General features: G+C 42.5%; 1 protein-coding gene across 1 annotated transcript; it reads right to left on the reverse strand.

Annotated features, from left to right (window-relative positions):
- Window positions 1-4,824: 4,824 nt before the first annotated feature.
- On the reverse strand, window positions 4,825-5,325 carry LOC143299585 (uncharacterized). Its single transcript, XM_076612871.1, has one exon. The coding sequence runs from the start codon at window positions 5,323-5,325 to the stop codon at window positions 4,825-4,827; it is 501 nt and encodes a 166-aa protein (XP_076468986.1).
- Between the last annotated feature and the right edge of the window lie 8,175 nt (window positions 5,326-13,500).

Consider the following 13,500-nt stretch of genomic DNA (forward strand, 5'->3'; position numbering starts at 1 on the left):
TATCTGCTTGGAATGTGTATGATTGACTGGGTGTGAGCAGTTTTAAGAGCACTCCTGATGTAGTTCAGGTTCGCACAGTTGAACGTGAGGTGTGAAAAACATTCATTCCTCAGCATTAAAAAACAAACACAAAAATAAAATGTCCAGCACAGTTAGATTGATCCCCTCTATGAATGTACATTTATTGGTGCAGTGTGACTTGTTGAATTTTGCCTTTTTTGTTCAGCTCATGAATGAAAAAGTATTTGCACTCAAGTTTCAGATGTTAATGGTATTTCCTTATCTGAATAGTCTGGACAAGAACAGTCCATGGTATTTTATTTCAACAAAAATTAAACCCATCTCTGGGTACATGTTTTGAATGTGTTGAGACAAAAGGGTATTGAAGAATTTCAGTAATTGGGGGGGGGGGGAATCACTTTTTTTTTTACATGTAATATTTGCTGTTTTGGGATAAAGGTCTTGCACTGTTGCAGACATAATCAGAATTGCACATTGCAGAAAACTTCAAAATTGACTGGTTAATTTGGGTTCATGATTTGAAAACATGCTGCTACTTGCAAAATACTGAAAAGTTGGCATTTTGAAGAATTTTTCTTCATCCTGTGCATGAGATGTAACTCTACTAAAAAAAAAACAAAAAAAAATTCACATTGCATCTCTGGCTGCTCACGCCAGTTGCTGATCAGTGATTTTTAAATTTGATTACACATTACTGTGACCCATGGGTGCAGACTTAACAGAGGTCTTTTAATTAATCTGTGACAAGGAATTTGAGCCTCACTAGTTAGGTTAATAAACAGTTCTTCAATGAGGTCTCAATGTGGGGATAAATGAATACGCTGCATCTGTTGGGTGGATGCTTGGCCCAGCAGCACAACTCAGGATGTTGGAGTAACCAATGTTCAGGCTCTGGCAACTTGATGACGATGAGAAAACATGAACTATAAAAACATGCACTAACTCTACTGGTCATAACACCCTCTGCCCCTTCATACACACACACACACACTGAAATAAATTTGGATCACTTGCACTACGCTGGTATGAGCTTGTGGTAAGCAAAGCAGATCCATTTCCTACACAGTATTTAGGGATTTTACAACAATGATCTCAGTGTCACAAAATCACCTTGTGAGAGATTTGTGGTGTGTGACAAAGCTGTGAATGAATTCCCATTGCAGCGGTTAAACTACTGCAGCAGGATGTCATTCTCTGCTAGCATAAGGTGGTGTGGCGGGCCAACGCAAACTGCTTCAAAACAACCAAATAAATGTTTATCATTTGAACTGATGCATGCAACACAAAGTTCTTTTTTACATTGATGTTTCAGTACAAGTAAAACCACTCTGTGTAGCCTATCTGGCTGATGCAGAAACATTAAATTTTATATACTTATTGTTCTCTTTTGTCTGCTTGGAAAAATAGGCACATATTTGTGTGTGTGTGCATTCTAGTTAGATAATTCAGATGTAATCATGACAGGTGTGTATTATATATTACAATGCATAATGATTGCAATATCTCCTATCTGTAGAAAAAGAGCTTGATCATCTATCAACCCGTCTGCCTTTAACTGAAGTGAAATTACATGGGTTTGCACTGCCCAACTCATTTTCCAGTTGTTTGGTTTTTTGTGGGTTTTTTTATGGATTCTGGGAGTTTTTGTTTTTGTTTTTTGTAATACCTTTTTGTGTTTGTGGGCAGCAATTCGTTTGCTTCTACAATGGCTTTTTTTATGTATAGCAAAAAAAACCCAACAACATTAGTTTGGTAGTTACATCCAAAATACCATTTTCCTTGTTAATGACTACAGATGCAGACACACCTCGTGTCATGTTGAAATAGTTTTTGACAAGTGTGACACTGAATGTGTCTGTATAATTATGTTCTATGTGCATGTTGCCTGGGTGTGTACACAAGTAGGCCCTGTGTGCTGATAAACAGCACTAACTCATTCTGGCACAAAAACAGCTTGACAACCATGGTCATGGCTCCACAGTATAGAGAAATTTTGAAAATAAAACTTTGTTCTCGAACATCTATAAAAATAAAACTTCTCTAGCTGCACTGTTCATGCACACATCTATGAAGGACAATGAGTTAGAACAGGAGGCAAGATTGCACTGGCCGTAAGTGCTGCAGCCTTTGAGGACCATCCGAACGCCGACCCTGACCTAAAGCCTTCTTGCCCGAGAGAGTAGGGATTTAACTTGGACAAGACACTCTCCACTGTAATTGATTGATGTCTTGTGTTCTCTCTCCTCTCTCCTTGTCTCTCTCCTCTGTCTCTCCCCCTTTCCATCTCCCCCTTCCTCTTTCTCTCTCTCCCCTCATCTCACTCCTTTCCTCTCTCTCCCTCCGTCTCCACCCCCCACACCCCCTCTCTAACAAACACATACTCAGTTCGATTCAGGTTTCAAGCCTGTGACCACGGACGTACAGGACTGACGTCACGTTGCGGCCCGTTCAGTAGCTGGAGCTGCGTTTCCACGGTTCCTGTGGCCGGGCACCCGATCACGGCTGAAGTTCCAGCCCTTTTTTTTCTTTTCTTTTTTCTTTTTTTATTGCTGCCCCAGCATCTGCACCGTTTCAGTGGCACTTACTCCCACGCCGCTCATTTAGATTCCCCCATACACGGCCACACCCGGGTTCGTCCGTCGCAGTTCCAGCGTCGGCAGTCCACAGGGAACCATCGATGTTAGGTCGCCAGGAGGCCACACACCAGAGGAGACCCTGCACTGCTGCTGAGTCACTTCGGTGGTGTTCAGTGGTGCCTGTTCTGTTTTAGCGTACTTAGGGCACCACCTACTAAGCCCCCTACTAACGACAATAATGGCTTAGTCGCGGAGCCAGACTGAGTGAGCGTCCCTCCCAGAGTGGAGACCGCCACCACGTCCCTCAAACAACAGCCCCCCATGAATCTGCGGACACTGACGACATTGACAGGACTCACCCCAAGCACGGAAGTGGAGGGGTATCGAAACTGAGGTCACCATGAGAGCAGGGCATGCCATTATTTTGCCGGCAGATATCGTTCCACTTTTAACCTGAACTTTCGGACTGTCCCTGTGTTTTGCCTTGTCTGTATTGAGACATTTCCCGGCCTTCCCTCCTACCAGTGCCAATATTTTTCTTCTCGCGCCAGCGTCCCTTTCTCATTATTTTTTTTATTTTTTTTTTTTTTTTAATAATTATCTTATTTTTTGCCTCGGTTGCATGCAGGTCATGGAGCACCAGGACTGACTTTTTTCCTTTCTCTTTTGTTCTTTTTCTCCGTTGTGTGTGTGTGTGTGTGTGTGTGTGTTCCTCACATAACTTCACTGGCCAAAAAAGCACCGGCAATAAAACACACACACACACACACACACACACACACACACACACACACACAAAGAGTTCATTTTGTCTTGCCTTTTTTTCACATCGCTTTTCCAAAAAAATACACTATGTCCTATGTATTTGTTCTAAGTAACTACTATGACGTCTCTTAATTTTAAAGGGTCCCCTTCTTAACAGTTTAGGTTTAACATAACAGCCTCCAGCAATGCGATGTCCTCAAAATCAGATTTTGACTTGAATGTGGACTGAAGATTTAACTTAACACCGTGACCCAAAACCACATACTAAAAATCGACAATGCATTTATATATATATATATATATATATATATATATATATATATATATATATATATATATATATATATATAACATTGATTATAATGATCGTGGTGATGGCGTTGTCCTGTCCTTGGTCAAACGTGTTTGCTACTGATTTAGTCAGTAGTCAGATGGTCGTCTCGAAAGCTACAATGGGGGAGGGGGGGGGGTGTTTGATGATAAATGTATGACAACAACAGAACACCACACACCAATGGTGAAGTTTACGAGCTCCCAACGTTAACACGCCAGGGGACGCAGCTCCAACGACAGCCTCGGTCAAAGTATCGTTCCACTCAGAGGTGGTTCGCGGGACTTAACACACGACGTAACCATGAGTAGGCCTACCCCCCACGAACTTACGTCCATGGTGCCCCATAAAAGTCCGCCGTGGTGGTGCCCCCCATTTCACAAGGCAGGGCAGCATTCGACCTGAAAACATTCTACTTGAAAACGATCTGAACCAAAACTGCTTTCAAATCGGGAAACATGAATGTGAACATTAGTCCTGATATGCCGGCCATGCCCTGTGCGGTCGGCTGGACCATCAGCAATAACTGAGAACAATGTGAACATTACTGCTGATACGGAAGATATGGTGCAGGACACACACACACACACGCACACACTGACACACACACACACTGACACACACACACACACACACACACACACACACACACACCTGGCTTTTGTAACTTTATAATTATGTATCATACTTTAAAATCCCAACTTTCACTCTGGATCTGGTAGTGTACGTCGCAGACGCCACTTCTGGCGATATAGACGCGACGGAACTAGGACGCATGTACCTAGCAAAAAAATAGTCTAAGGAGACCTAAGGGAAACTGTCAACCCAAGGTTAAGACCATCATGGGGGGGGGGGGGGGGAGTGGTTGCTGGTCACAGGCTCAGATAGTGATCTGGTCAGCGCTGTTGAAAATGCGCTGACTGAGCCTGCAGTGACAGTGGCCTCACTCATTTGGTTCCACTCCATGGCAGTCCTGATGTAGAAAGAGCTACGATATTGCTGTGTTCTCGCGTCGGGGACCCGGAATCCACGCGAGTGGTTGATGGCCTGTCTTTCAACTACATTTGTTGTTTTGAAATAGTCCCTCAAAACTGGTGGGTTTAATTCTGCGGCGATTTGTGGGGGCCGGAGTTAGGAGTTATCTGGTAGGACACCCTCAGCAATCTTATAGAAGAGGCTGAGGTGTTGGTGCCTGCGTCTTTCCTCCAAGGGCGGCAGGTTTAGTTCCTTCAGCATGCCACTTACGCATCCGGGATTTCTGGACTTGTAGTCTCCGGTAATAAAGTGAGCTATTTGGCGTTGCACTCTCTCCAGCTTTTCGATGTCCTGTCTCTGGTGCGGGTCCCACACTGTCGCGCTGTATTCCAGCTTGGATCTGACCAATGCCGTATATGCCAGGCGCCTGCAGTCTTTGGGACAGTTCCGGAGGTTCCAGCGCAGGAATCCTATGGTCGATCCAGCTTTGCAGCTGATATTGGAGATATGTGGGGACCATTTCAAGTCGCTCGCGATTTGTACTCCAAGATAGGGTGTCTCTTGTGCTTGTTTCAGTATTACTCCTCCCAGGCTATAGAGGTAGGACGAAGTGCTTTTGATGGAGAGCAGATGGCACTTCTGGGCGTTGAAACGCATGCCCCACTTCCTTGCCCATTCTTCTAGGTGTCTAAGATCTGCCTGCAGGGTCAGATGGTCCTGGAAGCTGTGAATTTCCCGGTACAGCAAGCAGTCATCAGCGAAGAGGCGTACTGTTGATCTTACTGATTCCGGCAGATCGTTGATGTGGCAGAGGAAGAGTAATGGACCGAGCACTGTGCCTTGTGGGACGCCGGATACAACTGGCTGCTTCTTCGGATGCCTCGCCGTCCAGAACTACCCTCATCTTCCTCCCTCCCAGGAAGTTGCTGAGCCATATGTAGACTGGGCCTCTGACTCTATAGTGATCCATTTTATGCAAAAGTTTGCTGTGGGGGACCGTGTCAAAGGCTTTGCTGAAGTCAAGGACAATCACATCTGTCTGCCTCCCGGCATCATTTGACTTATGGAGATCATTCGTCATGGTGAGGCGTTGAGTCTCGCATGAGTGGCCAGCCCTGAAGCCATGGTTTTTGTCCGATAGGATTCCATGCTTCTCTAAGTGTGTTTGGAGGTGTCGGCAAACAGCGCGATATGTTCCTTAAGCTTACAAGTCACTGAGGTAAGCAAAACTGGCCTGTAGTTTTCTGCTCGGTTTTTGTCACCTTTCTCAGTTATGGATGGCCGCGATGTTTGTTGAGCGCCAGTCAGATGGTAGTTGTCCAGTCTGGAAAGAGTGGTTGAGGAAATGGTTGTAAGGACGAGGTAGCGGGACTGATGGATTCTGCACAAGTTTTCCGGCAGCACTCTGTTCGGTATGCCATCGGGGCCAGGGGATTTGGATGTATTCAAATTCCTCAGCAGTTTCACTGAGGATGCTGTTTGCTTCCACGGACAAGTCGTCAATTGGTCGGGTACTAGTAGGCTGGTCCATCCATTGCTGGTAGCCGTGCCGGTGCTTCATCTTCTCTCGTGAATACCGAGCAGAACTGCTGCAGGAGGATCCGAGCTTTGGTGATACTGTCGCTATGAAGTGTAGAGCCTTTCTTCAGGGGTGCTACTCCGACACCGTGTCCTGGCGTCTCGCTTTCACATACCGCCAGAATGGCTTGGAGCTGTTCTCCTTCAGGCCTTTTTCAATTGTAGCGTTTAAGTACTCCCGGCACTCGGTACTCCTGAACTCTCTCCTGCACTGATTCTTTATGACAGAACCTCACCCGGTCGGTGTAGTTTTTCCAGTTACTGTATTCAGTCTTCAAGTTGCCGGTTGTTTGTATACCGGCCGCTTTTTTCTTCCGACCCAGTAGCTTCCTGATGTGTCTGTTGATCCATGGAAGGCTGTAATTTTTTCGCCGGAGGTTTGATGGGATATGCATCTCAACGGCTGACATCAAGTTGATGATGTTTTGAACTCCGCGCCCCAGGGCTGACATGGATTCAATATCTGCACCTTCTTTGCTCATGTCTTTGATGATCTCAGCAGTCTTGTTTATGTCCGTGTTGAGATCTTCCCACTTCGCTTTTGAGTAAAAGATAGTGACGTCGTGGCTTTCCTCTTGCTCTGTGTGGCTTGGTTTCAAAGTCTGTCACTACTGCATGGTGATCCGACACTCCAGGGATTGATGAAGAGCTCCAGTGGCGAGTGATGGGTTTGAGGTAAAAACCTAGTCAAGCATATTGTTCTCCCTGGTTGTTTGAAGCATAGAGCCAATATACACATCACGCAGAGCTTTCACACATGACATGTGTAATTTGTAGCTCTTCCACATGCACACATAATATAAGATCACACTGAGGTGTTTCGCTCTTGAAGTCAGTTGAGCGGATATTATTAGAACAAGTATCCGGATGGAACGTGAAAATGGAACAAAATACTTCGTGATGTACAAAACAGTCTATGTTAAACTAAGCAGACGACTAAAACAAATTAGTACATAGTTTGTCACACTAATCCAGTTATTTATCAATGAAAACCAAGATTTGAGACTTGATCGAGAGTAAAGTTGCTTCCCTCTTCTGCAACTCTTCTTCGTCTGGCAGCAGCGGAGGAAAATATGGCGGTCCAAAAGGGAGCGCCTTGACATCTGAACCTGCCAACGGTAATATTTAGGAATATTTGCTTATGATTTAGTGGTTAACCAGGTGATTGTGTGGGGAATATGAATTGGTATTGATATATATTCCTTCTCAACACATTAATGGTAGTTACAGAGCAGGTTTTTAAAAACTGGTTCGCATTCGGTTTCGGATTTGAAGAAACAGTTGACATGTGCACAGCGCATGCGGCAGTCTCTGACATGGCGGAAGTAAAAAAAAATTGTCAACGGTTCGTCATCTCTGCTAGCGTGTTCTGTCTTTGATTGGCTGGCATCACTGACTCCAAGATCCAAAATGTACGATCGAACTCTTATATACTTTGAATTACTTAAGTATGAGTTGTTGTGGGACTAGGATTCCAATCTATGTGAATCAGGATCGGGGGCATAGTCATAGATTCGAATCAGCAGTCTGTTTTCAAGCGCTAGTTGATTGATTCAGCGAATGAAAGACTTTATGAGAAATCGTTAAAAGCAGGGATGTTGACCTGATTGTTTTAAGCCACGTGGAACAGATTGTCTGATGTGTTCATCATAATGAGTTCTGCAGTTGTTGCCATTCATTGGCATTGCTACGACCACTGTGACACTCCCATTTCTCATTCTGTGCAAGGGAGGACACTTGTTTGTTGTCACACGTGGTACGAGTACAACACGACAACTGCAGAAAAAAAACCTGAATCTGTGAACGACAGTGTTGTGTTCAGATGTAAGATTTTCGAGAAAGACAACAACATATAGATTAAGTAGCCCAGTAATGAAGTGCAGCTACGACAAATTCACACTTTTCAGAAGAATATGATTATGAATGTCATCATCATTATGGCTAAGTTGGTAGTGTGTTTGTAATGAGTGTGGAATAGTGCAATAGAAATCCTAATAATGGAAATTTGCTGCCTCAGGAGAAATTTCAGCATAGTAACTTGCACCTTGGATTTAAAGTTGCAGCTGTAGTGATACATGTAGTACTTTATGCCCCATCCTCCTTTCCGCCCCCCTACCCCCTACATCCCTTGAATTATAATGTATTATAAAGCTTTTGGGAAGATGTTGATATTTTCCAGCTCATATTTACTATTCAGAGAGAAGATGAAATAAGAAATATTATATAAATAAAATTTAGTTAATAATGAAGTTGAATTCTGGAATGAAATATCTTTTCTATATTTGAGAGAGAATCACTGACCTTACGTATTTAGAAATGTCACCATTAGAATTATTATGAATGATACTTTAGATGTAACATTATTTGTAAACAGTTTAGAAATTAGAAGTCACAGTTACCATAGCTGTACAAGATCATATGGTAAAACAATATTAATTGCATAACCATAGTGGAAGAGTACTTTATCAGTTTGTTGATAAAGGATGATAAGGGGTGAAGATGAAGACATCCAATCATACAGAATATGATCAATTAGTTACACAGTCCAGCACATGCTTGAATAAATGCAACAGACACGGACAACTATATGAAATATTAAATTACATTTACAGTCATCATTGTAGTCTCTGTACTGATTATCATGTAAAAATTATACTACAACTTTGTATAGTCTGAAGCAGTTTGCTGTGTACATGATTGCTTGTATGGGATGTAAATTATGTCTACTTTTGGAATGTGTATTTGTCTGTTTCCGTGTGCTGATAATCATTCCTCATCCTTAAGTTGTTGCTCAATTTCATAGAAGAAACTTGTTTTTAGTCACTATACAAACCTATGATTACTATGAAACAATCAAATGAATTTATAATCAGTTCGGTTTAGCACAGCTCATACGTACTTAGACACGTGCTTACACATGTAGTAAAGACTGATTTGAATGACAAAATTGTGTGTGTGAGAGTGAGTGAGTGTATAGCACCCAAACATTCAGATTACATTTATTCAATTTTAAAAATGAACTATGGTGATGTAGAGTTGTGCAACTATCTGTACAGGTGTGTGTGTGAGTGTGACTATGCAAGAGAGAGAGAGAGAGAGAGTGTGTGTGTGTGTGTCTGTGAATTAAAACTTAACATTTATTTGTCAATAGATTCAGATCATGGTGGATTTATTGTACCTGAAATATGGGAAAAACATCTTGCACAGTTGAACAGAAACTGAATACAACATGCGTTGTAATTTTCACTGTTTGATGTTGTGAGTATGAAATATAATGCAGTTTTCCCTGACCAGGCTTTGTGGTCTTTTCCAGCACTGACACACGCAGTGGGTGATGGACCTGAGACATTGCTGGTGATGAAACATGAGTTTACACATGTGTGCTGTTACTCCAGAATCCTGGTCCGCAAGAATGAAAATACTACAGTTTTATGCAAATTATAAAACAAAAATCTGCTGGTTTTAGTGAAGAAAGTTAATACATTTTCTGTGTAGATTTTCACAGTTTGTATCAAAGTTACGGGAAGATACAACCTTATGAAAACTGGTTTGTTTATGAAGCATGCACTTGAATGACTGGACTACATATTGTTGAATTATCTGAGTGTTAAAAAATCTATACTTTTTGCGGATCATGTGACTACCACAATAAAGACTTACAGCCCCACCTAAGGATGACACACACATAGTTCCAGGAATTAACACACCAACGATGACCAGCACCAGAGTATAATGGCTTCGGCCAGCGCAGAGACCAAAGGAAGCAAAAAGCCAGAAAGCAGTGTCACCCCGGAAGATGTCTTTGGCGTGATCAAGCGAAAACTCAGCAAGGTCCAGGCCGACTTGGAGAGCAACTGTGAGAGCGTCATCCAGCGAATCCTGCCCGGAAGGAGGAAGAGTGGACAGTCCTCGCGTCCAACCAGTCGGCCGAGCAGTCTGTACGACAGTGAGGGTGAATGGCCGCTGCTGCTGGAGAACATTGAGATGGCGTCCATGAAGCAGCGGGAGACGGGTCGCGGGCACCAGTTCGTGACCTGCCAGCTGAAGAACCCCACCTGGTGCGACAACTGTGGTGACTTCATCTGGGGGCTCTACAAGCAGTGCGAGCGATGCAAAAGTGAGTGGACGTGGGTTTTTTTTTGTGGTGTTTGTGTGTGTTGTGTGTGTGTGTGTGTGTGTGTGTGTGTGTGGCCTTCTTTTTTTCCTTTGTTTTTATCCCAGTTATTATTTTCAGAGGGAAAAGATTGGGTCCCTGCCTCCCAACACTGAGCCTTAGACACAGTGAATATTATAACATTTTTAAAATTGTTTTTTTAGGGTTTTTTCCCCCTCATTATTCTTTCTGCAAGGAGAGGATTGGGCCCTGCTTTTCTGATGCCGAGTCCTAGACTCAGTGAATATGGATTCACTGCCATGACGGCTGTAAAATGGGAATTTAATTGCTCTTTAGAATCTTTTTTATTAAACTTAACACTGTGTACCCCATCAGTACAGCTGCACTGCAGTTTCTGTGGACCAGCCCAACGACAGCTGAGTGTACTGACAAGGCCATACTTCATTCACAAAGCGCACACATCGTCATAAAAACAACAACACGCTATCCCCTTTAAAATAACAGTGAACAAGGTAGAGGCTAAATCCAACTAGTTAAAAGCATGGAGTGAAAACTCAAGTGATGTAGAAGGCAAAACTGAACATGCCCTCTGCAGTACAGAAATATCTCTACTCGGTTCAAGAGAAACAGCTGGGTTTTGTGGATAAAACAGTATTTGGGGTGCAGACAGTTAAAAAAAAAGGGTAACCAAATCAAACAAGAAGTTTGTCCCAAAATGTTTTGTTTATATCTCCAGTTCTGACTTCAGCATAATGTTAATGTATTCTGTACAAATACATGCTTGCATTCAGTCAGTCACGATCCTGTACACGCTTGGAAGCACATGCATCTCAAAATAACATGGGCACACATGAGTGTCTACACACACACACACACACACACACACACACACACACACACACACACACAGAGGACATGTTTAGAGTTAAATTAGAAACGGACATGCATGTAAACCCGTGCATATTTGTGCACACATCTGTGTACACACACACACACTCACACACACACACACACACACACACAGATTCATACACACACACTCTCAGAGGACATGTTTAGACACAGACATAATGTAAACCCACACATATTTGTGCACACATGCATGTGCGCACACACAGAGATACACATGCACACACACACTCGTATACACTCTCACACAGTCTCTCTTTCTCTCTCTCTCTCTCGCTCTCTCTCCCTCCCTCCTTCCCACACACACACACTCCCCCCCCCCCCCCCCCAAACCCACCACGTTTTTAGAAAATACACTTGTCAGCAGTGACACACACTTGAAATTTACGAGCATTTACTCAGAACACATACAAGTACTCTGTACACATACCTACGTACTCAGTTCACATACCTATCCTCATGTTGTATCTGTGTATTCATACAGAAGTGCATGCATTACATGTAAAGTTACAAGAAAATTCCTTTCAGTTTGTAAAAGTCCTTTCTAATCATTAAGCCATATATATATATATGATCAACACTTATGAATACTGTTTGTTCTCATAAAACTGGCTACAAGAAAGGAAAGGATAATGTAATTAGTTTTGATTCCATAGGCCTATCTGGACAAAGTAGGTCACATATCTCTGGAGCTGTAGGCTTTGTTTCAAGATTGGTGTCCTCATGATCATAAAGCATGTAGCTCATATCATTTCCTGATCATGTAAGATGACTTTCTTCTATTCCCCTTGTAATCAAAGGGAGACAAGTGTTTGGAATATGATCCCAGAGAATGGAAGAGGTACCAGTACATGAGGCTGACAGAAACAGAGACTGAGTGCTTTTGAGTATTGGTACTTGTTCATTCAGTGGATAGAGTAGATATATCTTTTGTGGAGAGCGGTTACTGAGCTTGCAAGTTTGTCTGAATCAGAATGGTGAATTCATGCTGAACTAATCTTTATAAAGCATGTATGACATTCATCTTACGGGGTTGTTTGCTAGTTTCTCGTAGAAGTTAAGACATGAATTGAAAAAAGGAAGTTTTGATACTTTTATCCATAACTTTATTTTTTCTTGAAAGTACTCTGTGCTCTGCATATTAACATTTATTTCTTCACAATACAAAGAAAGCATGCTCGTCATAAATAACAACATAAGAAGTAACAATTACAGTACAAATTACTTATCCATACTTTTTGGTTTAATTTAGATTGGGTCGCCAGTAGTTATAAACTTATATGACTTTAGAACAGATGAATTTGTTTCTAAATTGAAGGAATCTTTTATTAAATTGAAAAAAAAAAAGTTTTTCATTTTATGTGTTCCTTTAACCCCTCCTCCTCCCCACATCACCCACCCCAGTGTGTGGGGGAGGCAAGAGGGGTGTGTGTGTGTGTGTGTGTGTGTGTGTGTGTGTGTGTGTGTGTGTGTGTGTCACTGTGTGTGTGTGTGTGTGTGTGTGTGTGTGTGTGTGTGTGTGTGTGTGTGTAATCCCCATGGTGTTTGTCTCCTCTCCCACTACCTATTTTTTTTTCTGTTCTTGCATTGAGACAGTCCGCATAGTACATCGAGTTATGAATTGTGAGGAGATGATCTGTTGAAATCAACGATTTTAGAACTTATTGCTGTCACTGACGTCTGGAAAATAAACTTGTCTCTCTTGTTCCAGAACCATGTTGCTGTTGGGGGCAGGTACATATTACGCATACATTTTGCACAAAAAGTCCATCTTTTAAGTTATTTATTTATTTATTTTTTATCCTTCTTTGAGTGGTAGAAAACCAGTTGTCTGTTTCAGAAGGTACTAAAGTGATTATTTATTTATTTATTCATTTATTTTATTTATGTTCATCTTCTTCTTCTTCTTCGTTCATGGGCTGCAACTCCCATGTTCACCCGTATGCACATGAGTGGGCTTCTACGTGTATGACCGTTTTTACCCCGCTTTTGGGGGTGTGCATGCTGGGTATGTTCTTGTTTCCATAACCCACCGAACACTGACATGGATTACAGGATCTTTAACGTGCGTATTTGATCTTCTGCTTGCATATACACATGAAGGGGGTTCAGGCACTAGCAGGTCTGCACATGTGTTGACCTGGAAGACCGTAAAAATCTCCACCCTTTACCCACCAGGCGCCGTCACCGTGATTCGAACCTGGGACCGTCAGATTGAAAGTCCAACGCTT

The sequence above is a fragment of the Babylonia areolata genome, chromosome 25, assembly GCF_041734735.1.
Source record: "Babylonia areolata isolate BAREFJ2019XMU chromosome 25, ASM4173473v1, whole genome shotgun sequence".
In the NCBI taxonomy this organism is placed as follows: Eukaryota; Metazoa; Mollusca; class Gastropoda; order Neogastropoda; family Buccinidae; genus Babylonia; species Babylonia areolata.

Bases quoted from the DNA above. Each gene is read 5' to 3' on its own strand.
- LOC143299585 (XM_076612871.1), bottom strand. From the start codon at position 5,325: ATGCGTTTCAACGCCCAGAAGTGCCATCTGCTCTCCATCAAAAGCACT.